At 44.4% G+C, this 23,832-nt stretch overlaps 1 protein-coding gene across 3 annotated transcripts in view; it reads right to left on the reverse strand.

Moving 5' to 3' along the window:
• Positions 1–23,832, reverse strand: part of Angel1 (angel homolog 1) — a 40,067-nt gene continuing 16,235 nt past the window's right edge. For all 3 annotated transcript variants that reach the window (XM_037210738.1, XM_028876183.2, XM_037210739.1), the window contains 8 exons: positions 23,198–23,424; positions 22,695–22,764; positions 21,604–22,037; positions 19,426–19,552; positions 14,411–14,521; positions 4,890–4,959; positions 2,829–2,992; positions 1–1,922 (listed from right to left, as the gene is read on the reverse strand). In XM_037210738.1, coding sequence (XP_037066633.1) covers positions 1,762–1,922; positions 2,829–2,992; positions 4,890–4,959; positions 14,411–14,521; positions 19,426–19,552; positions 21,604–22,037; positions 22,695–22,764; positions 23,198–23,424 — 1,364 coding nt within the window. In that variant the 3' untranslated portion in view covers positions 1–1,761. The remainder of the gene's footprint in view (positions 1,923–2,828; positions 2,993–4,889; positions 4,960–14,410; positions 14,522–19,425; positions 19,553–21,603; positions 22,038–22,694; positions 22,765–23,197; positions 23,425–23,832) is intronic.

Raw genomic sequence — 23,832 nt, forward strand, 5'->3', positions numbered from 1 at the left:
GAGGGGGCATGATAAGCCTTTATTGGGAAAAACGTTGCCTGGTTCTGCCGGCTACAGAGCGCAGTTTAAATGCCTTTTAAACCCCCACACTTCATTTCTATAACAGAAACAAGTAAGAAACAGGGAAAAGATAAACCATCAAACTCTAGCCCTCCACCTTCTTTAGCAGCCGAACCTGCATTTCCTGGCAGAGGGACTAGTCATTGGCCCTTGTCCTGAGGACAGGGCACGGTTGTGAAACCATCTCAGGAGGTACCAGAGAGAGAGATGGTGAAAAATGGGCCGTGGACAGACAGGCCTGGGGCTCAGACAGGCGTATGTCCAGTACCCAGAAAACAAAACTTAAAAACAGACACACACAGGAAAAGAAGGTCCCCCAGAACCTGAGCTCGGGAAGCTGAGAATCAGCAGTGCAGCAGCATTCCAGCCAGGGCTTTGGTTTTCAAAGAAAGGAAAAGTTCTGGCCCACCATCCCTAGGCACAGCCTCCAGTCTCCGGGGGAAATGGAGTGGACAAACCAACGAGGGCCAGCGGACACTGAGTTAAAGCTGTGCGGAGGATCTGCCCAAGGACCCCGCCGCACCCCGGCGATGAGTAAGGCATGCAGGTGACATGGCACGGGCTACAGGGGTCTCGAGTGGATCAGGGGTCCCATGTCTGGGGAGGAAAGGCAGAGCAAATCTGCAAGCACTTTCACCCTGAGTTCTTGGACCTAGTTTGCCCAAAGCCAGGCTCTTGAGATGGTTTGGAGTGACTGAACAGCAGTCTTCTCTAGAGAGGAAACAGAAGAACAAGGAAGGCAGGAGACGGGGGCGGGGGAGTAGAGTGAGAAGGAGAAAAGAAACTCTCTTAGGTGCGCAAAGGTCAGAGAACGCGCCCCCTGGGGCTCCAGTCCTGGTGAAGGCAGCTGTACAGCCTCTTGCTCTTTCTACTGGGACTCCAACTCTTGCCCAGTTCTGCAGAGTCCAGTGAGACTACAGTTCCATGAAGGTTCATTCTTCTTTTCCTAAAATGCTTTAAACTTCACACCACTGTGCCAGCCCACTGAACCCCAACACAAGACTTCAAATTGCCTTCCTCAGAGAAGTCCTACCAAAATCATCCAGGTCTGAGGAGTGCTGGTATATGGTGCATCCCTGAGCTGCTGCTCCAGGCTGTGGCCAATCTGTCTGCAGAAATCACAAGTATGCCAGGCTGCCTAGCTGACTAAGGAACCTTGGAGGGTAAAGGGTCCTACACCTGCTGCCTCCAGGTAGCACACAGCGCCTGTGCCATGCTCTCAACCTGCCCTTACCCCAGCACCTCATGGTGGCATGTGGACTAGGCAGAGGCAGGCCTGGCAGTGCTGGGCAGTCCCACCCCAAGAGAACTCATGCTTTACACACACCTTGCATGTGTATGCCAGCCCAGAGGTCATAAAGGGAGGGAGAAGTTAGGTCAGAGGGTGTCACCAAGAAATGGCCTGAAAGCAAATAACCAATGAGATCAATAACTCCCGCAACCCTGGTCATTAAACATCAATGGGGGAGGGGCTCTGGGTACATGGAAGGAAGAGGAACGCTTTCCACCTCTCCCAGGGCCACCTAGCATGTGGCACAGGATGGGGAAGAGGTTGGGGCAGGGCAGGGACCACAGGCAGAGAACGTGGACAGGCCTGGAGAGAGTCTAACCACGGGCAGGAGGAAATGAGGGGAGGGACAGAAGTTTCCACAGCACGGGCCTTTGCAGTCGTCCATCCAGTGAGTTCTTTCCCTGGGGCCCTCATGGGGCAGTGACTTCCATGCCGAAGCTGGCGAGCAGGCAGAGATGGTCTGAAGAGTAGAAGGGGTTGGGTAAGCCATTGGCAGCCCAGAGAATCTCTTCAGAGAGGAGGGAGAGGCGGCCCAGGAGCTTGAGAGTCCCATCGCGATCCAGCCTGTGATCTGGAGCACAAAGCAGAAGCCAGTAGGTACAAGAGCCAGCAGCCACGCTGCATGGTAGACATGGACCTCAGTCAGAACTCGCACTTTGAATTGAATAGCATGCACATGCGTGTGTGCACACACACACACCCCACCCGACAGGCTGACTAGAAGGCTTCCCTGTGATAACATCAGTGAAGGAAGACAGGTACAGGGACACAGGGACAAACGGAACACATGCTCTGGGCCCAACATTACAAAGCGTTTGATTTTTCAAGACAAACAAATATAGACTCCAGGGGCTGGAGCGATGGCTCAGAGGTGGGGGGCAGTGGCTGCTCTTCCAGAGTTCCTGAGTTCAATTCCCAGCAACCACATGGTGGCTCACAACCACCTGTAGTTAGATCTGGTGCCCTCTTCTGGCCTGGCTGCATACATGCAGGTAGAATACTTGTACACATAACAAATAAATCTTTTTTAAAAAAAGAAAGGAAAGGAAGAAATATAGACTCCTTATATAAAACATGATTCCAAGTGTGGGCAATTAATCCAAACACTGTAAAAGTAATAAGCACACTAGGCACAGGAATGGTACACTGCTCACCATAACTAGTGACAAGCAGAAGCAGGGTCTGACCCACCAAGCCCTCCCCGACTTCTGGCCCTAGACAAGCCTGGTTTCTCTCAGTGCTCTACTTTTATCTCTGTGGTGAGAACAGGAACGGCTGTCCCCACCCCAACCCTGACACTACAAGAGGAGCAGAAAGCAAACGGGCAGCCTGCAGAAAGAGTGTGCATGAGGCTGGCACGGCGCCCACTTCTGTGGTGCTCAGGCTCCTGGAACCCAAGCCACCAAAGACACCTACCACCCGCTATTCCCAGACACCCTCAGGTAGCTTTTAGAAAACCCTGGTTCACCAGGCTTACCAGCTCGATTCTCATTCTCACAGGATTCGGCTGAGAAAAAAATGTAATCCACCGTCATCCCAAGACCTAAGGGCATCGTTGTGACCTCTGGGCGGCCATGCTGGGGCAGGAAATGGGTATATACTGAGGTCAGGTGGAGGCAGTGCTGGATGGTGCCTATAGTCCTACAAGGACAGAAGGTAAGACGTCAGCTAACAAAAACATTACATTTTCCCTCAGGCCACTTCCTCCGTGGGTTTGACGAATATTTTTAAAGGATAATACCTAATGACGATTTCAAAGGTTGCTGACACCAGGAAATGTGTGGCAGTGTTAGTTCCTGTAAGGAAGTTCTGAGAGGCTGTGTAAGGTTGTAAAGAGAGAGTCTAAGTTTCAGTGGAGCCCTGAGCTGTGGTAGTTTGAATACTGGTCCCCAGCTAGTGGAACTGTTTGGAAAGGATTAGGAGATGTGGCCTGGGTGGAGAAAGTGTGTCACTGGGGGTGAGCGTTGAGGTTTCAAAAGCCTACACCAGGCCCGGTCTCTCTCTCTCCTCTCTCTGCCTGCTTCCTGTGGATCAGATGTGAGCTCTCGGCTACTGCTCCAGCACCGTGCCTTCCTGCTGCCCCTGTGTTCCCTGCCATGATGGCCATGGACTAACACTCTGGAATTGTATGCAACCCCTAATTAAATGCTTTCTTTTAAAATCTGCCTTGGGCATGGTGTTCCATCACAGCAACAGGACAGTAACTAAGACACCAGAATACTGGAGATGCCACAACCATGGCATCTCCACCAAGAACAGCTGGAAGTGTGGAGCAGAGCTAGCCTGAGAGAGAACCATGTGTGCTATGGGCAGCAGAGCCGGAAAGGCGGGACTACCCAAGCTTTTAGAATCCAGATGATGCTGTCATGAGCCTGATTCCCAATATGGAGCTTCAAGGTTTAGTCCCTGCTGGGTCCTGGTCTTTTGGAAAGGGAATGGTTACTCTGTGCCATTGTATGTTGGAAGTATGTAACTTCTTTTTGTTGTTTGGGTTTGTTTTGTTTTGCTTTTAATTTTTTTGAGACATGGTTTCACGATGTAGCCTTGGCTGGCCTAGAATTCACTTTGTACCCCAGCTGGGCTGGTTTCAGATTCACAAAGATCAAGTGCTGAGATTAAAGGTGTGTGCCTCCACACACAGCTTCCTACCTAGGGGCTTACAGTGAAGAGAGTTCCTGGTGTCAGAAGAGGCTCGTCACTTACACTTTTAAATAATGTTGGAACTGTTAGAGACTATGGGGACTTTTGAAGTTGGGCTGAATGCATTTTGTATTGTAAGATTGCCATGAACCATGGGACATGGGGAAGAAAGATAAGGCTTAAAAGTGGTGTGGTTAGTTGTCCAAGTGACAAGGGGTAGAGTTGTACTGGTTAATGTTGTCAACTTGACAGGATCTTAGAATCACGTCTGGGCATGCCTGTGAGGAATTATCTAGATTAGGTTGAAGGAAGCCCACCTTAACTGTGGGTGGCACATTCCACGGGCAGAGGTCTCGGACTTAACAAAGGAGAAAGCAGGCAAAGCACTGGCATTCGGTTCCTGTTCCCTGACTGCAGGTGCACATGACCGGCCATGGCTCTGCTTCCTGGATAATAAGCCCTTCCTCCCTTGGCTGCCTCTGTCACGGGCTTTTTACACAGCAGGAAAACTAATACATTACTCAGTCTCATCAAACTCCTTCCCATACTAACAAGAGGCTGGAGATCTCTGCAGAAATCAACACAGAAACAGAAATGAAAGCTGGGACCCTCTTACACTCCTCATCCCTATTCTCCATCTGCCTGGTAAAGAACACCAGTGTTTGCGTGTGAGCCAGCATTGTCTCCTGGGAGCCTTTCTCCCTCGAGGAAGGACTGCATGGGCTCTTCACCTGTAAGAACATGACCTTGGCTTTTGCATATACGCATGCCCTCGATAAGCTTCTTAGGGAAAAGAGGGAGCTTAGAAAAAGTAGTCCCCCAGTCAGCCTCAGCACAGCCAGTGAGGAGCTCTCTCCTGCCTGGACTGAAAACTGGAAAGAACTGGAAAGAAGTTTACCTGGAGAAGACAGGCTCAAGTTCTGATATCTCTTCCTCAAAGATACTCTCGGCCCAACCAGCAGGTCGATCTGTAGGGAGCCAGAGAGGAAAAGGTCTTGTTATCCACACCCTGTGCAGCAGGCTCAGAACCTTTCACCTTCAGACCCCTCTCAGACCCTGGCTGCACTGCTCCAGGAGGTCAAGAAGGGAAAGGGAAAAGAAAACAGTGATAAAAGGAGGCAGAGGAACCAAGGCTTAAAACCCTGCATGTTTTAAATAGGTTATGCAGTCCCAGAGTACAGAATTAAGAAGAAAATCAACCAGTCAAGAGTCCCTCCTACTCAACACTCACCATTCATTCTTCTTGTACAGGGGCAACCAATGCTACAAATTCCTTATACAAAATTAGCACACAAAAGTAAGTAGCCATCGCTATATACAAATGACAAGCATACTGGGAAAAAAAACACATAAACAGTACCTTTCACAATAACCTCAAAAAATAAATAAAAATAAAATACCTTGAGGTAACTCTAACTAAGCAAGTGAAAGGCACTGAAGAAAGAAACTGAAGAATGCACCAAGAGATGGAAAAATCTCCCATTCTCACAGATTGGTAGGATTAATACTGTGAAAATGGCCATCCTACCAAAAACAACTTACCAATTCAGTGCAATCCCATCGAAGTTCCAACACAATTCACAAAATTTGAAAAAAATAATCTTCAGCTTGATATGGAGACAGACAGACACACACACACACAAACACACACACACACTAGAATAGCTAAAGCAATTCTGAGTATAAAAGAACTGCTGAAGTATCACCGTCTCAGATTTCAAGTTGTTTTACAGGGCTGTAGTAATAAAACCAGCATGGTATTAGAATGAAAACAGACATGTTGATCAATGGGATAATGTAAAGACTCAGACAGAATTCTATACACCTATAGGCATGTGATTCTTTTTTTAACAAAGACACCAAAAATACACCCTGGAGAAAAGAGAGCATCTTCAACAAATGGCGCTGGTCAAATTGGAGAGCTGTCTGTAAAAGAATGATAATAGAACCTCAAAAAAGACCAGATACCCTGAATCTGATAGGAGAGAGAGTAGGGAATAGACTTGAACTCACTGGTGCAGTAAAAGACTTTCTGAACAGCACAGGCAGTAAGATCAACAATTAACCAGGGAACCTCGTGAAGCTTAAAAGCTTCCGAACAGCAAAGGACACCATCATTCGAGAAAAGTGGCAGCCTACAAAATAGGGGAAAAACTTTACTAATTTTATGTGTTCGTGTGTGTGTGCGTGTGGAAAGAGAGAAAGAGAGAGAGAGAGAGAGAGAGAGAGAGAGAGAGAGAGAGAGTTAGTATCTAGAAATAAAGAACTAAAAAAAAAATCAAGAAAAAAATAACCCAATTTAAAAATGGGGAATAGAACTAGAGTTTCATCAAAAGATGAAACACAAATGATTGAGAAACACTTTTAAAACGTTCAACATCTTTAGCCATCAGGGAAATCCAAATTAAAACTATTTTGAGATTTCATCTTTTCCCAGTCAGAATGGTCAAGATCAATAAAGCAAATGACAGCTCATGCTGTGGGGATGTGGACACTTACTCCCTGCTGTTGGAAGTGCAAACTGGTGCAGCCCCCATGGAAATCAGGGTCTACTCAAAGGACTCTACTGGTGAGCATGCACTCAAAGGACTCTACATCTTACTATAGAGATACTTGCTCATCCGTGTTCATTGCTGCTCTACTTATAAGAGCCAGAAATTAGAAATAGCTCAGATGTCCATCAACTCATGGATGGATAATAGAAATATGGTACAATGCACAATGGAATATTATTCAACTGTTAAGAAAATGAGACTATGAAATTTTCAAGTAAATGGATGGCCCTAGAAACAATGATCCTGAGTGATATAGGAGCATCGCTCAGCCCCCAGCAGAGAAGCTTCTTCTGTGGTAGATGGGAATTAACACAGAGACCCACAACAGGACAAAGTGCAGAGTGAGAGACTTCGGAGCATCCAGTCCTAAATGGGATGTCTTCATCAAACCCCTCCTCTCAAGGCCCCAGGATCTCTAAGGAGAAGGAGACAGAAAGATTCTAAGAGCCAGAGGTGGTGGATGACTCCAAGGGAACGGTGTGTTCCAGACTCCACAGGGGCTGTGATCACAAGCACAAGACCCGCACAGGTTCAAACCACACCAATTCCCAGCACCGAGAAGGGGAACGGACACCAAGTGCCACCCCTAACCAAGAAGCTGTTTGCAACTCAAACATGCTGGGAAAGGAAAAACCAATGTTCTTCAGTGGAGTGTCATGGGGTATATCAACCACATTCGAGGGCAGGCCCCATGCCCAGAAGTAGCCAACACAATATGGACCCCATGTTCTTTGTATACTTTTTATTTCATTTTGATAGTTATTGTCTTACTGATCTTTTTTTGCTTTTTTTTTTTTTTTGAGACAGAGAGAGAGAACATAGAGTTGGTGGGTCAGGAGGTGAGGAGGATTCCCAAGGAGTTGGAGTTGGGGGAGGGGAAAGGACATAATTATACTATATTGAATGGAAGAAAATTTTTTAAAAAACTTTAAACGTCCAGAAATTCACACATCTATGGCCCTTCAATTTTTGACATGAGGAAAATGAATGGAAACTGACCACCAGTGTGTATGGAAGTTCTCTGAGTGGTGATAAAAATGTTCTACAACTAAGACTCAAGAATTTAGCTCATGGGCTGGAGAGATGGCTCAGAGGTTAAGAACACTGGCTGCCCTTTCGGAGGTCCTGAGTTCAATTCCCAGCACCCATATGGTGGCTCACAATCATCTGTAATGAGATCTGATGCCCTCTTCTAAATAAATAAATAAATCTTTAAAAAAAAAAAAAAAAAAGAATTTAGCTCAGGGACAGAGTGCTTGCTTAGCAAACACATGGTCCTGAGTTTAGTCCCCAGTATGAAGTATATCACAGGACAAGAACAAAATGTTCTAAAATTACATTGTAGTCATGGCTACGCCAACTCTGAAATATACTAAGAGCCAGTGAACTTTAGATAAGTGGATTTTGTACTATATGAATTTCACCTAAATAGAGTTTTTAACTAAGGGTAAAATTGGTAATTCAGATGGAAGGAAATCCTATTTTCTGTATCTGCTTTTTTTTCTATCATTTATTTTGTTGTTCCTCCTATAAACAGAATCTTGCTTTCATTGTGTCTTAAACAAAATAAGAACATAGTATGTGACCACTGCTGATTGCTACCTATTAATTTACAACCAGCTACTTCCCAGGATTATCTTCATTTTAATGCTATTGGCCTTGGTTGTTTCTCTCAACCAATTTACACAGAGGTGTCACCAAGTACCAATCTGAAGACTTGTGTTTTCTTTTGCTTCTACTGTTGGCTTCTCTGTTCCAACATCAATCACAGCAGGTGTCCCTGTCTTGCCCCTCACCCTAACAGGGATGCCACTGAAGATGCTTAAAGAAAGCATCTCTGGGGAGCTTCAGTGGCTTTGGTTTCTGTTCTTTATGGTGCTGGAGGCCGAACACTTTTCTTCTATTTTGAACAAAGCATCTTGTGTTACAGACTGTGTGATTTCCTGACCACTCCGCCTCACCAGTCACATCATGGTTACTAATGATGTATTACTTGAAACTTCAACATTCTAATGCTAACTCTTCACTTGGAGTTGTACCCTTCATCACTACAATATACAAGACAAATCACAGTAACCAGCAGGCTGTGTGTTCATGTATTTGTTTATTATTATTTTGGGGTGGTGCTGGGGATTGAACCCAGAGCCTTGCACTTGTGAGACAAGCACTCTGCTACTGAGCTAAGGCCTCAGTCTTTTCTTCTCAGCAATATTGGTTGGTTTGTTTCGTTTTGTTGATACAGGATCTCTCTTATTAGCTCTGGCTGTCCTGGAACTTGCTATGTAGACCAGGCTAGCCTCAAATTCACACAGATCCCCTGTCTCTGCCTCCCAAGTGCTGCCTCCAAGTGCTGGCTTAAAGGCATATGCCACCACACCTGGCTTCTTCTCAGCAAAACTGGAAAGAATGTTTCCCACACCACTTGGTACTTTCCATGCATGCAGTTCTGTGTCCAAACAGCACCATTCTGGTAGTTATCCAGGACTCAAGGCCTCACATGAGATGTAGTTCTTTCTACACAGCTGCAACATCTTTTCCAGGTCCTATTCCTTGATGGAAGTGGCCAACCAAGCAAGTACTTGGAAGGAAGAGCCTTGGCATATATATACAAGCCAGTAGGCATTCTAGATTCAGAACTTCCCTGCTCGGGAAGCTGACCAGTCTTTCCCAGTAACCTTCTAGTCAGTTTAACCAGTGACTTACAAAAGTCATCGACTGGCAGCTGTTTCTTCTATAATTACTAAATTTCAGACATGGTTTGCTCTTATTAAAAACCTGAAGTGGAGGCTGGAGAGATGGCTCAGCAGTTCAGAGCACTTGGTGCTCTTACAAAGGACCCAGCACCCACATGCTGTCTCACAACCATCTGTAACTCCAGTTCTAGAAGATCTGACACCTCTTCTGGCCTCTGGGCACCACGCATACCTATGGTGCACAGACACAATGCAAGCAAAACATTCATACACATAAAATCATCTGAAACTATCTTTAATTTGAAGTGCTAGGAGGGTGGGTCAGTGAGTCAGAGTAACACACCACAAGTGTGAGGACATGAGCTGCATCTCTGGTACCCACAGAAACAGCCACTGCACTTTGTAAAACCTTTAAGTGCCAAGTGTGGTGGCTCACACCTATAATACTAACACTCGGAAGGCTGAGAGAGGAGAAGTCCTGGGAGTTCCAGGCCAGTCTGTGCTACTACATAGTAAGTTTTAGGCCATCCTGGACCACAGAGTAAAGCCCAATGCAAACACACAACTGTCCATGAGAAAGGAAACACAGGGAATCTCTTTAGTGTCTTCAACAGTGTGGATATTTGTGAACCCTTACACACTCATAAGTTGAAATCCTAATTCTCCAGAAAACAACGATATGAAGAATGGCAGCTTTGGGAAGTATTTAGGCCACAAGTGTGGAATCCTCATTTTAATACTAAAGACCTTTTGAAAAAGTCATCTATACATAGATGAAAAGCAGAGATATGGAGTTAGTTACCCTATAAGATGGCACCACTAGACACAACAGGCTAACAAAAAACACAGTATCTAGAATGGGTTACCTCTTTTGGCCAGTGGGGTCCCACAGACACCCAACTATTACAGGCTACTGCCAGTGTTCTTGGTCACCCTTCAGAACGTGATGTTAAGACCCTATTACTGAAGACACCACATACTTGAGTGACAAAACAAGGAGAAATCAAACTGGTACTGACCTAGAAGCTTCTCCCTATTGGCTAGCTTTCGAGTGCTGGAAGGTGCTCTGCATGCTACTGGAGGAGAGAAGTCATCAGTCTTACCCAGACGTGAACTCCTGGGTGAGCTACAAGGACCAGCCTGGCAGGATGCACCTCCTGATGTACTGGTGACACCAATGTTGTGGGACTTTCTGACTATATTTAAGGCCCACTTCACAAGACTGAACCAATACCCAGAACCACCACTGGAGCTAAGAACCTGTGGCTAGATAGGTCACACGCCCTAGGGGAGAACCTACTATTGTTACTCTGCCAAACCAGTGGTTCTCCGCCTTCCTAACGCTGTGACCCTTTAATACAGCTCTTCATGTTGTGCTGACCCCAAACACGAAATTATTTCATTGCTATTTCATAGCTGTAATTTTGCTACTGCTATGGATTGTAATGTAAATATCTATTATTTCCAATGGTCTTAGGCAACCCCTGTGAAAGGGTTCATTTGATCCTCAAGGAGTCACAACTCACAGTTGAGAACCAGTGTGCTAAACAGTCATTAATGGAATTTGTGTTCTTATATAACATGCCCAAGAGAGATTCCCCATCGTGGAAAATGGGGAGGGGAGAGCACTACACTTAATACCATTAGCAAGAGAGGGCTTTAATTTAAATATCCTACTTAAGAATCATTATGAGTGGGCTGGAGAGATGGCTCAGCAGTTAAGAGCACTGGCTGCTCTTCCAGAGGTTCTGAGTTCAATTCCCAGCAACAACCATCTATAATAAGATCTGATGCCTCTTCTGGCATGCAGGCATACATGTAGACAGAGCACTCACACATAAAACAACAGCAACAAAAACAACAAAAAAACACACAAAAAATAAAATTTTTAAAAATTAAATTAAAAAAGAAAAAAGGAATCACTATGAGCCAGGCAATGGTAACACATGCCTTTAATCCCAGCACTCGGGAGGCAGAGGCAGGAAGATCTCTGTGAGTTCGAGGCCAGTCTAGTCTACAGAGTGAGTTCCAGGACATCCAGAGCTACACGGAGAAACTCTGTCTCAAAAAATCAAACAAAGAATCGTTGTGGAGGCTGGAGAGATGGCTCGGCAGTCAAGAGCACTTGTTGCTCTTGCAAAGGACCCAGGTTCAGTTCCCTGTACCCACATTGCAGCTAACAACCATCTTTAACTCCTGTTCCAGAGGATCGGACACCCTCTTCCAGCCTCTAAGGGCACTGAAAGCAATTGGTGTACAGACATATAGGCAGGCAAAACACTTACATACATTAAAAAAAAAAATCAGTCTTAAAAAAGGAATCATTTAAAAAAAAAGAATCATTCTTTCATAAAGGACGTTGGGAAGAAAAGAATCAGCATTTTATATCACACAGTGGGGGTGAGGTAAAGCATTAGTTACATGCTACGTCAGTTCTGGAAGTCAAGCCATACGGTCCAGCACTGCATCTCCCTTTGCACTAGGAGGTCACCATTAAAGTTAGTGTCACAGACAAGGTGACACATTTTGATAGGTATTTAAAACTGGGTAACTCTGGTATTAAACTAGAAGTTGTATCTTCTGTTATGCTTAAATATGTTCACATATTTAAACAGATCCTCTAGAAAACTATTTGCACAGAGTAAACCTTTCCATTTCTGGTCTACAGTGATGCGAGCTTTTCAGGATGGAGAGTCTTTAAAGAGATTCGACAGTAGCCTGTTCAGCCCTGGACTGGGGGCAACAAAGCATGTGGTGAGCATGTGTGCTCACCATACTCTACCTCAAGTGTGAAAACACTGCAATTGGTTTGCACTGTTACTCAATCTTTCCCATTATAACACTTTTTTGATACAGATCTTGTTATGTAGCTTAGGCTGAATGGCCTTGGTCTCCTCGTCCCCCTCAGCCTCCTCAGCATCACCATGCCCAGCACAAGAACTCTTTTCTACTTATGAAGTGATTATCATGTGTAGGTTAAAGATCTTGGTCTAATTTTGTTTGCTATTACATTTCAGTGCTATTTTATGTTTCATTCAAGTGTGCACTCATTTTTTTTAAAATACTCTATTTTTTTTTTTTAATGGTTTTTTGAGACAAGGTTTCTCTGTATAACAGCTCTGGCTATCCTGGAACTCACTCTGTAGACCAGGCTGGCCTCAAACTCACAGAGATTCACCTGCCACTGCCTCCTGAGTGCTGGGATAAAGGCATGTGCCACCACCACCTGGCAAAATAATCTATTCTTAATATAAAGTGATCCATGTGAGACTGTTATTGTTTTATTTGGGGATTTTGTAATCTTAAAATTCTGAGCTGAGCTGCTGACCCTGAATGAGACAGCTGTATCATCTCCTCCAGGCCATATGCCGAGGAAGTGCTCTACTACTGCGTACACCCCAGCTCCCTACTTTTGTTCTGAGCACCACGGCTTAGTTTTCATCTTCTGATGTTAGGTGCCTGACCTGAGTGTTTTAAGACCAGTGTTTTGTTTTTGTACTGTTTTATAAAGATAAGCACTTCTACTGTTTGAGAATTTCCCACATGCATATAATCATGGCCTCCCAGCTTCCCCCTTTTCCAATGTCCCCTGGGTCCCCATCACTGTTCCCTCCCAGTTTTGTGTGTGGTTTTTTTCAAACCCACTGAGTTCACTTAGTGCTGCCACTATGTGCAAGAGAATAGGGCCATCTACTGGATCACAGGCAGTCTCACAGGGACCACATCCCTCAAGAAAACAAACTCTCAGAAGCCATCAACTGCCAATAGCTCCTCAGCTAGGGATCGTCTCATCTTTTTATTCACAGAGAAATAATCATTTCCATAGCTCCAATGTTTATCTTTGAAGCACTCTTTCACTTATCTTTCTTTTCTAGAGCATCTGTTACCTGCCTTTGGTTTTCCACTACTTCATATACTTAGTGGAGACTCCACAGTATTACTTTGAGCAAGGCCAGCTTTGAGTTAGCTATAGTATTCTATACCAGCTATTTATTTGAAGTTTATTTATATAAAGGAAACACTGAGAACATGGTCTAAGTAATAAGAATTTTGCTTTTAACACAGGATTCATCTTCACTTCTCTGGAGCCAGAGGGCTATGCAGCTCTGGAAGAACCGCCATCGCCCCTCAGACACTCAACAGCCTGCCGACTAAAATGCGGCCTGATTCCCGAACAGTCCTCCTCACACGGCCTTTCAGGAACAAAACAGTCTGCAGACTTTTCTATCATGCTGCATGCATTCCACTCGTGTTGAAAAAGCAAGAGATTCGGGGATTGTCCCTCAAATGGTGTGCCTCACCTTGGTGTTGAAAAAGCAAGAGATTCGGGGATTGTCCCTCAAATGGTGTGCCTCACCTTGGGGAAATACAGTGTGGTTCTGTCTGAGATCTATACAGCCCCAAAGGTAAGACTCCATATTTCCTCTGGCATCCCAGCCCATTTCCCCTTGTAGCCATTACAATTCACTGCGGTTTGCACCTTTGGATCTCCTAGCTGTATAAAAGATGGGGTTTGCCTTTGGCTCTTTTTATTCCATCTTCATTATTACTCTGAAGTGGTTTCTGAGACAGGAAAGTGGGGCTATCAAAATACCGTTATCTAAACTGGACGTCTCCAAAGGAGCAGGCCGTTCTTGTGACCAGACCCTCTGCTGCCCTCAGTTTCAAAGCCCTGTGATACATGCATCGTCTCCCTACAAACACTAAATCCTAAAGAGGTTAATTGGCTCACCCAGACTCAGAGCTGGCAAGAACCCAGGGCTCTTGGTTTACAGTCCAGTGCTCTTATCCAAATATACATCCAATGCATGCACTCAACTCACCTCCTTCTTCTTAACTCGTTATCAGAAGCTGGTCAAGAATTAGCTTTAGAAGAGACTAGGAACGGGCTGGAAAGATGGCTCAGCAGTTAGAAGCACTTGCTGCTCTTGAAGAGGGATGCAGGTTCGGTTCCCAGTACCCACATTTACAAAGTTCACAACCACCTGTAACTCCAGCTCCCAGGGATCTGACGCCCTATCCTGTCCTCTGCAGGCACCTGCATGCACATGGTACGCATATCTACACACACACACAAAGTAAACAAAGCTTCTTAAGAAGCGGGAGAGAGAGGAGACTAGAAAACAAGCAGGTATAAATGTCGGGGTGAAGAAGGGTCTTCTTCCTGTTACCTGGCTTAGTGTCTGTCACTCCCTCCATGAGGACCAGTCCTACCGGCCGCTGACAGGCGATGGTGCAGAAGCGGAATCGTAGCAGGAAGTCTCGGCCATACTTACGTCTCTCTGTAAACCAGGAGATGCCATATGGTGAAAGAAAGGCAAGAATCCCACGCTGAGACCTCCTGAGCACCGGGAACCTTCTAGCATACCAGCACAGAGGAGATCTGCCTCTGAGGATGGGGAGATTCTTTCATCTCAGTTAGTGGCACATGGAGGACAATGAGAAAAGCGGGAACTTGCTAAGAAACTCAGGAGGTCACACTTCCTCTTGTTATTGAGAGCAAGCTATCATCCCACATGAACATGAAGGCCATTTTGGAGGCCAGCCTGGTCTACAGAGTGGGTTCCAGGACAGCCAGGGCTATGTAGAGAGACCCTTTCTTGAAAGAAAAACAAAAAACAAAAGGAAGAATAGGATATGTGAGGGCTGGAGAGATGGCTTGGCCATTAAAAGCACAAGTGGATGCAGGTGGGCCTGTGGCGGCGGGCCACAGGGGTGGACAGGCCCGGGGACGGAGACGGGCGTACGCAGCTTGGAACGGGGATGCCCCTAGCCCCAACACCTGGGGAAGAGGCTATCTCCGTGGGTCAGAACCAGGGCGAGTCTGGGCACTCCGTCTGGGGACAACCCAGGGCCCAACTGCTGATCCTGTGAAACCCAACAACTTGGAGGTGTTGGTGAGACTACCCTGCTCAGCTGAAACCCATCTGGGAGAGGATTCAGATGACTACAGTTTGAAGTCTGAAGAAACAAGATCAGCTGAGGAGTTGACAAATGAACAAAACGTGACCTGGGAACACAGAAGAAGGCGCTACCTAGCCACTAAACCAGATCACCAGAATCATAAGTATATAATTCACCGACTGAAATCAGCTGTCCCTGAAGAAACAGCCCAATAGCACCAATTTAACCAAGAACCCTACTAAACCAAGACTAAAAATTAGAACAAGAGAGGCACTCTCAGACACAGACACCACCTGCGCCGCACAGAGGAAAAGATGAGTAGACGCCAGTGCAAAAATACAGGCAACAACATAAAGACCTATATGGCAACATCAGAACCTAGTGATTCTACACCTGCAAGATCTAAACATACCATGACAGAAGAAACAGAAGAGATCAACCCTAAAAATGACTTTAAGAAGATGATAGAGGCCCTTAAAGAAGAAATAAAACATTCCCTCAATGAGGAAATAAAAACTTTCCTTAAAGAGGAAATGAAAAACTACCTTAAAGAGGAAATAAAAACTTTCCTTAAAGAGGAAATGAAAAACTCTCTTAAAGAGGAAATAAAAACTTCCCTTAAAGAGGAAATGAAAAACTCCATTAAAGAGGAAATAAAAAACTCCCTTAAAGAAATGGAAGAAAAAACGAACAAAAAATGGGAAGAAATCAAATCAAGCCAACAAAAAGCAATTAAACAGATGAAAGAAACATTCCAAGATCTGAAAAATGAATTTGAGACAATAAAGAAAACACATGCTGAGGGAATGCTGGAAATAGAAATCCTGACAAAACGAACAGGAAATACAGAAACAAGCATAACCAACCGATTGCAAGAGATGGAACAGAGAATCTCTCACACTGAAGACACGATAGAGAAAATAGATTCGTCAGTCAAAAAAAATACTAAAGACAAAAAAGTCGTAACACAAAACGTCCAGGAAATTTGGGACACCATGAAAAACCAAACCTAAGAATAATAGGGATAGAAGAAGGAGAAGAATACCAACTCAAAGGCACAGAGAATATATTCAACAAAATCATAGAAGAAAACTTTCCTAACCTAAAGAAAGAAATATCTATGAAGATACAAGAAGCTTACAGAACACCGAATAGGCTGGATCCAAAAAAAAAGTCCCTCGCCACATAATAATCAAAACACTAAACACACAGAACAAAGAAAAAATATTAAGAGCCGCAAAGGAAAAAGACAAAATAACATATAAAGGTAAACCATCAGAATAACACCAGACTACTCAATAGAGACTATGAAAGCTAGAAGATCATGGACAAATCTCATGCAGACACTAAGAGACCACGGATGCCAACCCATACTATTATACCCAGCAAAACTCTTAATCACCATAGGCGGAGTAAACAAAATATTCCAGGATAAAACCAGATTTAATCAATACCTGTCTACAAACCCAGCCCTACAGAAAGCACTAGAAGGGAAAATTCAACCCAAAGAAGCTAAACACATCCATGAAAAATCAAGCAATAGATAATCCCACACCAACATACACCACAGAAGAAACAAGCTGGTGTAGCTATCTTAATATCTAGAGAAAAAGGATGTTTCAAAAGAGAAGAAGTCTTGTGGCAATGCCTCAGTGGTCCAGGTAACTACCAGAACTCGGAAAAGTTGGTTGAACTTGGGATTGACTGGGAGGCCAAAGATTTAAAAAGCAGAAGATTCTCTCAAGACACAAGTTGTGTGATAATAGTGTGTTTTGTGTGTGTGAATGAGAATTTGTAAATGTTGAATTCTAGGCTTCGACAATCATTGTCAGTGCAGATTAAGCTGCAAGTATTTATGTTCTAAAACTTAAATTATAAAGCTAGTTACGTCTTTCTAACAACTAGTTTTAATGTTTATGAGCATATTTTACCTACATTACCTTTTCAGGATGTTGAGAAAGATGCATCACAAGCACAGGCTGGAGGCTGGGGGCTAGATGGTTTTGAGGAAGAGGTCTTGGTGGACTCTTTCATAGAGCAAAGGGAAGCAATGCCTCCTGGGAAATGAGCTAAGTTTTAATCTAGTCTTTAAGATTAGAAGTCAAAAACAAAAATATTAAGGAAAGGAAAACCTAATTGATCTTTGAAGTATTGTTATGTGAAATTGAGTGGGACTTTGAGGCCTTTCTTCCAGAAAACAAGGACTTGGTTGTCAGGCCTATATTAGGCCTAAACCTTGGTGCCATGTAGTTGTACTTAAATCATTTCAATGGAAAGTGTCTTAGTAATTGGATCTTCTAGTGCAGTTTGGAGTTCTACTAGTGTAGTTTGGAGTTCTTCCATTTGAAAAATGTGATATTTGCATGGGATTGTTTGAATCTTGTTTTCTAGTCCCTCCCCATCACCACCCTCATAGTCTGAAGGTAGATTTTTCTCTTGATAAAGGAACAAAAAAGGTGAACATCTTGTTTGTAAATAGGTATCTAGTAACTAGTGGTAAACTTGAAATGGTAGAATTCTTTAAAGCCTAATTCTAGGTAGCCTTAAGAAAATGTATCTTAATTATTTTTGAACCTGTATTCACCTTGTTTTTTCAAATATCTTAAGTTATATTTTCTTTTTCAGAGCTGCTTCTTATTTGGGGCTACTTTTTTTTTAATTGAGGCATAATTCATAAAAGGGTATATTGTTTTGATGAGACTTTTTACAACTATGGCTGGATGTCTTTCTTTAGTCTTCCAAGAAGGGCCATTTTACTTTTTTAGAGTTACTTTTTAAAGTCATGAGGTCAACAACTTGGACTACTATGCATGTAAGTGCTAATGCAAATTAAAGCCCAAGTTGACCTCCAGCAGCAGTTCATTCTATGTTGACAGTGAGAGAACACTTTGCCTGTTAGGATACTATTACTTGTGAACTGAAATGCTGAAGAAACCCCTCCCCCTATTTTGTTTTTTGCAAAAATCAAGGTATATTCTAGGGTTTCCTAGTTGACCTCAACAGATAAACTGAGATGATAGTCTTAGTTCAGAAATGATCTGAATGTAGATTTACAGTCTATGTGTACAGCTGGCTAAGTGAGATCGCTTTCACAGTTCTGCATGTATCCCATCGGCTCCCCATTAGTCACTGAACTCTTAAAACTGGTATTGTAACATTATCACAATGTTTTGCGCCAATTTTATAAACTTTACAGTACAATATGTGTTCCTTTTCTGAGGCAAACCAAAGGTATATTTCTCAAGGTTCTGCTGCTATCAGCAGCGTTGATGGAGGATTTTTTATACATTTGCAATAGATAGAAATAAACCAGAAAAAAAGAAGAAAAAAAAAGTGGTGGAGGAAAAGGTGAACACTGCAAGAATACTCAAAAGGGCTGAGAGTTGCAAACGCCAAGAATGGCTTTGCATAGTAAATGGAATAGAACAGCTCTGAACTATAGCTTACTTTTCCTGGTTTGGTCTGACAGAATGATTGAATGCTTTTGTACAAAAATAAGAGCCTTAAAAACAAGGATTTGGTGAGATTGTAAAATGGCGTGCCACTTTGGCAAAACAGTTTGGTGGTTGGTCAAAATGCAAAACATTGTTACTCTGTTACTCAACAATTCTACCCTTAGGAATATATCCTCAAACTACTGAAAATGTGCACCTATGAAACATGTACATGAAGGTTTACAGCAGTGTGTTGCTAATAGTAAAAAAGTTAAAACAACTTAAATAGCTATCAAATACTGGAGAGAAATAAAATGTGGCTTATTCATACAATAGAATATTACTAAGACATAAAAATGAATGAGAAACTGACAGATTAAATGACTTTGGTGAACCTTCATAATTTCATTTGTAGATCTTTCCATTTCTAATTTATAAATACATTTGGGGTTATAAATTATAAATGTACTGCCTCCTATCAACATTGTATACTTCTATTTGATGATTTCTGTGTCAAACATTATATGGAAATGTTTCCAAGTATTTTCTGTATTAACTGTGAATGAATAGAACAAAATAAATTGCCTGTGATGGAAAAAAAAAAAAAAAAAGCACAAGTTACTCTTGCTTGTGTTACCCAAGGTTGGTTCCCAGCACCCACGTGACAGCTCACAAGCATCTGTTAACTCTAGTACCAAGGGATCTGAGGCCTTCCTCTAGCCTCTGAAGGCACCAGGCACACACATGGTGGATACAGAATCATGCAGGCAAAAAAACAAAAACAAAACAAAACAAAAAACAAGCAAACAAAAAACCCACTTCAAACAAACGAAAGAAGAAGTGCTTACCTGATCTCTTGGGATGACAGGAGGTGACATACTGGCAGCAATCAGTGATGCCCAGGGAGCTGGGCCACAGTGGGGCCTGCAGCTTCCTCTGGTAAAGCTGATGAGAGAAGTCCTCCTGTCCAGAAACCTACAAGAAAGAGCAAGGTGGGGGTGAGGAGGCCAAGACAGAAAATGGAAACGACTCATGTGGGGGGCATTTGAACAAATACAAACACACACAATCAGACAGTGTACACATGAAATGAGCAAGCCACGTAAATCTCAGGGGAAGGCAGCAATAAGGAACGAATTCTAACATTACATTCTCACTAAAACACTTAAATGTCCATGAGATAGGAAAGACTGGAAAGAGAGTGAAGAACAAGTCAAGGAAAACAGAACATTCTGTATGAGCATGTGGTCCTAAGGTTCACCTCAGAAAAATCTACGCAATCCTCCACCAGGGAGGCCGAATCTCGACAGATTTTAATTTGTAATGGATACAGTTTATCCTGCCATCCTCAACTCTGCATCTTCTAGATCAAAGTCAGTTCCTTGAGTCTGTAATTGGGAAACCACAGGGGAAAACCAAACGGGGAATGCACCAAGCACTTTACCGTATCTACGTCACCATCCTCAGTCAAGGTCATGAGCAGCCTGGGAACGGACAGAGCGCATGGGGGAAACATTCAGCAATATCAGTCATCCGCATAGCCCCAGTGTGGGCAGCAAAATTCCCTTTACTTCATTTAACAACAGATATCTGAATGCTAACCATGTGCAAAGGCACATGAAAGGACATCAACATTGTCTATAATCCGGAGTAAAAGAGACTTGGAACCGAATGGCCACTTAATAGCTGTGACTTTAGACAAGTTACTTATGTTCTTTAAGTTACTATCCTTTGCTAGGAAATGGGACCCTAATACTAATAATACAATAAAAATCTTACACTAATAATAACCACTACCAATTACTGACTGCTCCCTTTGAACGAGGCACTGAAAACTTCACATGCACCATTTCATGTAATCATAAAGTATCTACTGTTGGTCCCACTAAATCTCAGGGCACAGATGAAGCAAAGAGGCCTGAGAAAGTTCGCTGACTTGCCAGGATGGCAGAGCAGGGATGTGAATGCAGGGCTGTCTGGTTTCCGAAACAAGCGCTCTCACAGCCATGCCTAACAGTGCCTGTCATTTGGTAGGCACTCAGCAAATTCTCCTGCCCCTGAGCTTCTTGAAGGCAGCTCCTGTAGAGCAGGCTACTGCCCTGCTCTAGGCAACCAGGACCCTGCCAGCACTTAAGTAACCGCATTCAAATAAAAGCCCAAGTGCTCAATAACAGTCCTGTCACTTTGTGTCCCTTCTCCACTGTGCTCTGCCAAAAATTAAGCAATAAGCTGAACCAGAAGAGACAAGAGAGGAACAAAGGGATTAAGTAATGTACAACAAAGTCAGCAAAGGCTGATAAAACCATGAGCTATCTATGCTACCACTATGTGGCAGCTGTAAGAAATTAGATTCAAATGCAAATTATTGACTGAAAGAAAAAAAGCCCCAAACAAAAACAGTACTGTGTTGTGTTGATAAACAAATGTGGTGGACGTACATATCTCCTGTTATGGGGATCACAGCACAGTACTAAAGGCCAGACCACGTGGTTACAATTCTTGAGCCCTCCACTAACTGCATGACCTAAACAAAATTATTTACCATCTCTGTGCCTTAGTTCCTGCATTTATCAAGATGGAAGCAATGACAGGAACAGGGAAAATTGAAGAGATGATCCATGTGAAGTGCTCAAAATTACTTGACACACAGCTAAGAGTTTGATAAATGTAAACTGAGATACTACTCTAGGAGCATAAATTCCACTGTAAATTCGAGAATTCTGCTAAACTTGGAGTCGTCACTTCCCACTACATGGATGGTAGGGGATCTGGGCAATAAAGGGATATTTTCCCTTATTTTGTGTTTTAATTCTTAAACAATTTATAAGAATCACTTGCACACTAAAGATGATACAAATGGGAAGGTGTTCGATGTGCTGGAGGTACTTATGTGCTGCCAGCCTCCAGGAGCAGACACTGCTCTTCCACACCAGCAGCCACAGTCGGCTACCACCGAAGCAGCACTTGATGCCAGCGCCCAGCCCCTCCCTCATCCATGTCCCCACCCCAGTGGTTGCCCACTTCACCTTCCAGGCTGGCATCCCATTGTACTGGAGCTCTCCATCCCTGATGAAGTTGTAGAGAGGTGAGTCAGGGACAGAATTCAGGTCCCCACACAAGATGATAGGGCAGTGGCTGCCATCTGACAACCTGGCCACCTTGTCCACCTCGGCCAGAAGAATGGCCATCTGGGCCAGCTTGACATCACCCCGACGCGGGTTGTACAGGACGTGGGTATTTGCCACACATAGGGGAGCCACTGAGACTTGCCCCAGACCTTCTGGGACCAGCGGCTGCAGCAGCAACACTAAGCCCACATTGTCCCGATTGAGGAGCTCCAACCCAGGTCGGAAGAACTCCACAGGGCTGGCACAGAGCAGACGGAACCTGGTGGGCTTGTAGCACACAGCACAGCCATCCGTTTTACAGCCAGTCCTCCTCTTGTAAAAACAGGTGAAGCCTGTAAGGAAACACCACCATGGAGACGGGTCAGAGTCGGTGAATCCTGAATCCCTTCCGACCACTGCAGCAGCACTAGGGTCTGTGCCTGAGGCACTGATCCTGGAGCCCCGTAAGAGTGAGTTCTTGCCACCTCTGGGTTCTACAGAGACTCCCTTACACCCATAACCAGAAGCCTGAGGGACCAGAAAGGGGAGGAACAAGAGATGCGTACAAGCAACACAAGACAGGAAGAACAGAGGTTGTCACCAGAGGCAAAACTGGCTCCAAAGGAGGTCCTGTGACCCACAGGGTTACCAGCAATGTGGCTTCCCCAGTCCCTAGTGCCTTGAATCTAGAGCCAGACAAGCGGGAGTCCTGACTCCACAACCTACTAACTTTGTAGTTTGGGGAATTTGAGCAAGTCAAACCAAATTTTGGAACCTGTTTCTCGTCTGTAAAAGGGGGTGACTAACACGCAGTCTCATGGAGTTCATGGAGTTTGTTACTTCAAAGATTTCAAAAACTAGAGCTCTACTTTCTCAGCCCCACAGGAAAAGAACTAGCCCACTGGCAAGGCTGCTGGTTTACTAAGACAAAGAAGAGGAGGTCTCTTGAGGAGAGAGTCTGCAGGGCTGGAGGAGGAAGGGCTGGCGCACACGCTGGGGAGCTGCAGTACCCATCATCCGCAGAGAGGGCTCCAGCTGCTCCCAGTAATGGTCTTCCTGGACTTCCTGAAGACACAGGATCTGGGAAAATGACAAGAGAACCAATCACTCCAGGGGGCCAGAGGCGATGTGACGACTCCTACTCCCTAGGAGCAGGCCCCCAGACCAGATTGAGGGTCATAGTGAAACTTCCCACAGGGCTGACTTCCCAGACAGATAGCCACCACCAGCAAGAGCAGGTGTGTTAGGCTTCCCCACCCTGTGAATTCCTGTATAAGGGTGCTAGAAAATGTATACTAGAGAATCATCTTGGCATCTGCCCAAAATACTTCACTCCAGGGCAAGCAAGCTCAAACCTGTCTGCCATCCATGGAGCCAAAAGATAATCTTAGCTTGTCTGGCACAACTGTCATCATCTGAAAAGCTAAGGAGTAGGATCTCATTCTCCCTAAGCGTCAGAAAACAGCCTGGGTCCTACACCTAGGCAAGATGGTGCGTCTCCCTCTTCACTCACATCAGGGTCCCAGTGCTGGAATTCCTGCATGAGGTTGGCAAAGCGGTAATTCCAGTTGAGGATATCTGGATGGCAATGCAGATAGAGCTCTGAGCTCTGCTGCATCAGATCCTGGGCCAGGATGTTATACGACATCAGAGTGAACTGGAACTGAGGGCCATCCCCTGCCTCCAGACCCTGAGCATCTGGCTGCGTGGAGAAATCCTCCCATTCTCGCCACAGGATTTCTGCAGAGGGGTCAAGAGAAGAATTTGCAGGTTGTTCAGCGGCCAAGCCACTACTACCCAAAGTCACAGTGTCATGCCTGAGGTTTCTTTCTCCATTGCCCCTGCCATCCATTCCTCTCAGGGCATTTTCCAGAGCTGATAGTAAAGCCCTCAGAGCTAGAAATATCTCAGCCTGTCCATCACTGTATCCCCTGGCTACCTAGCACTAGCATATGCTCAAGAATACTTAGGAGTCTAACAAGTTCCCACCTATGACATAACCACGAGTCTCTGGGGAATAATGCAGTGGGTATGATTAATAGTCTCCTGGGGTTAAAGACATGTCGAGAGTAATTTCAACCCTGAGTGCTTTCTGTATCTGTACCTGGTTTCTGGTGATACTATGAAGCACCTGAACGGATTTCAAAC

The sequence above is a fragment of the Peromyscus leucopus genome, chromosome 14, assembly GCF_004664715.2.
Source record: "Peromyscus leucopus breed LL Stock chromosome 14, UCI_PerLeu_2.1, whole genome shotgun sequence".
Lineage (NCBI taxonomy): Eukaryota > Metazoa > Chordata > Mammalia > Rodentia > Cricetidae > Peromyscus > Peromyscus leucopus.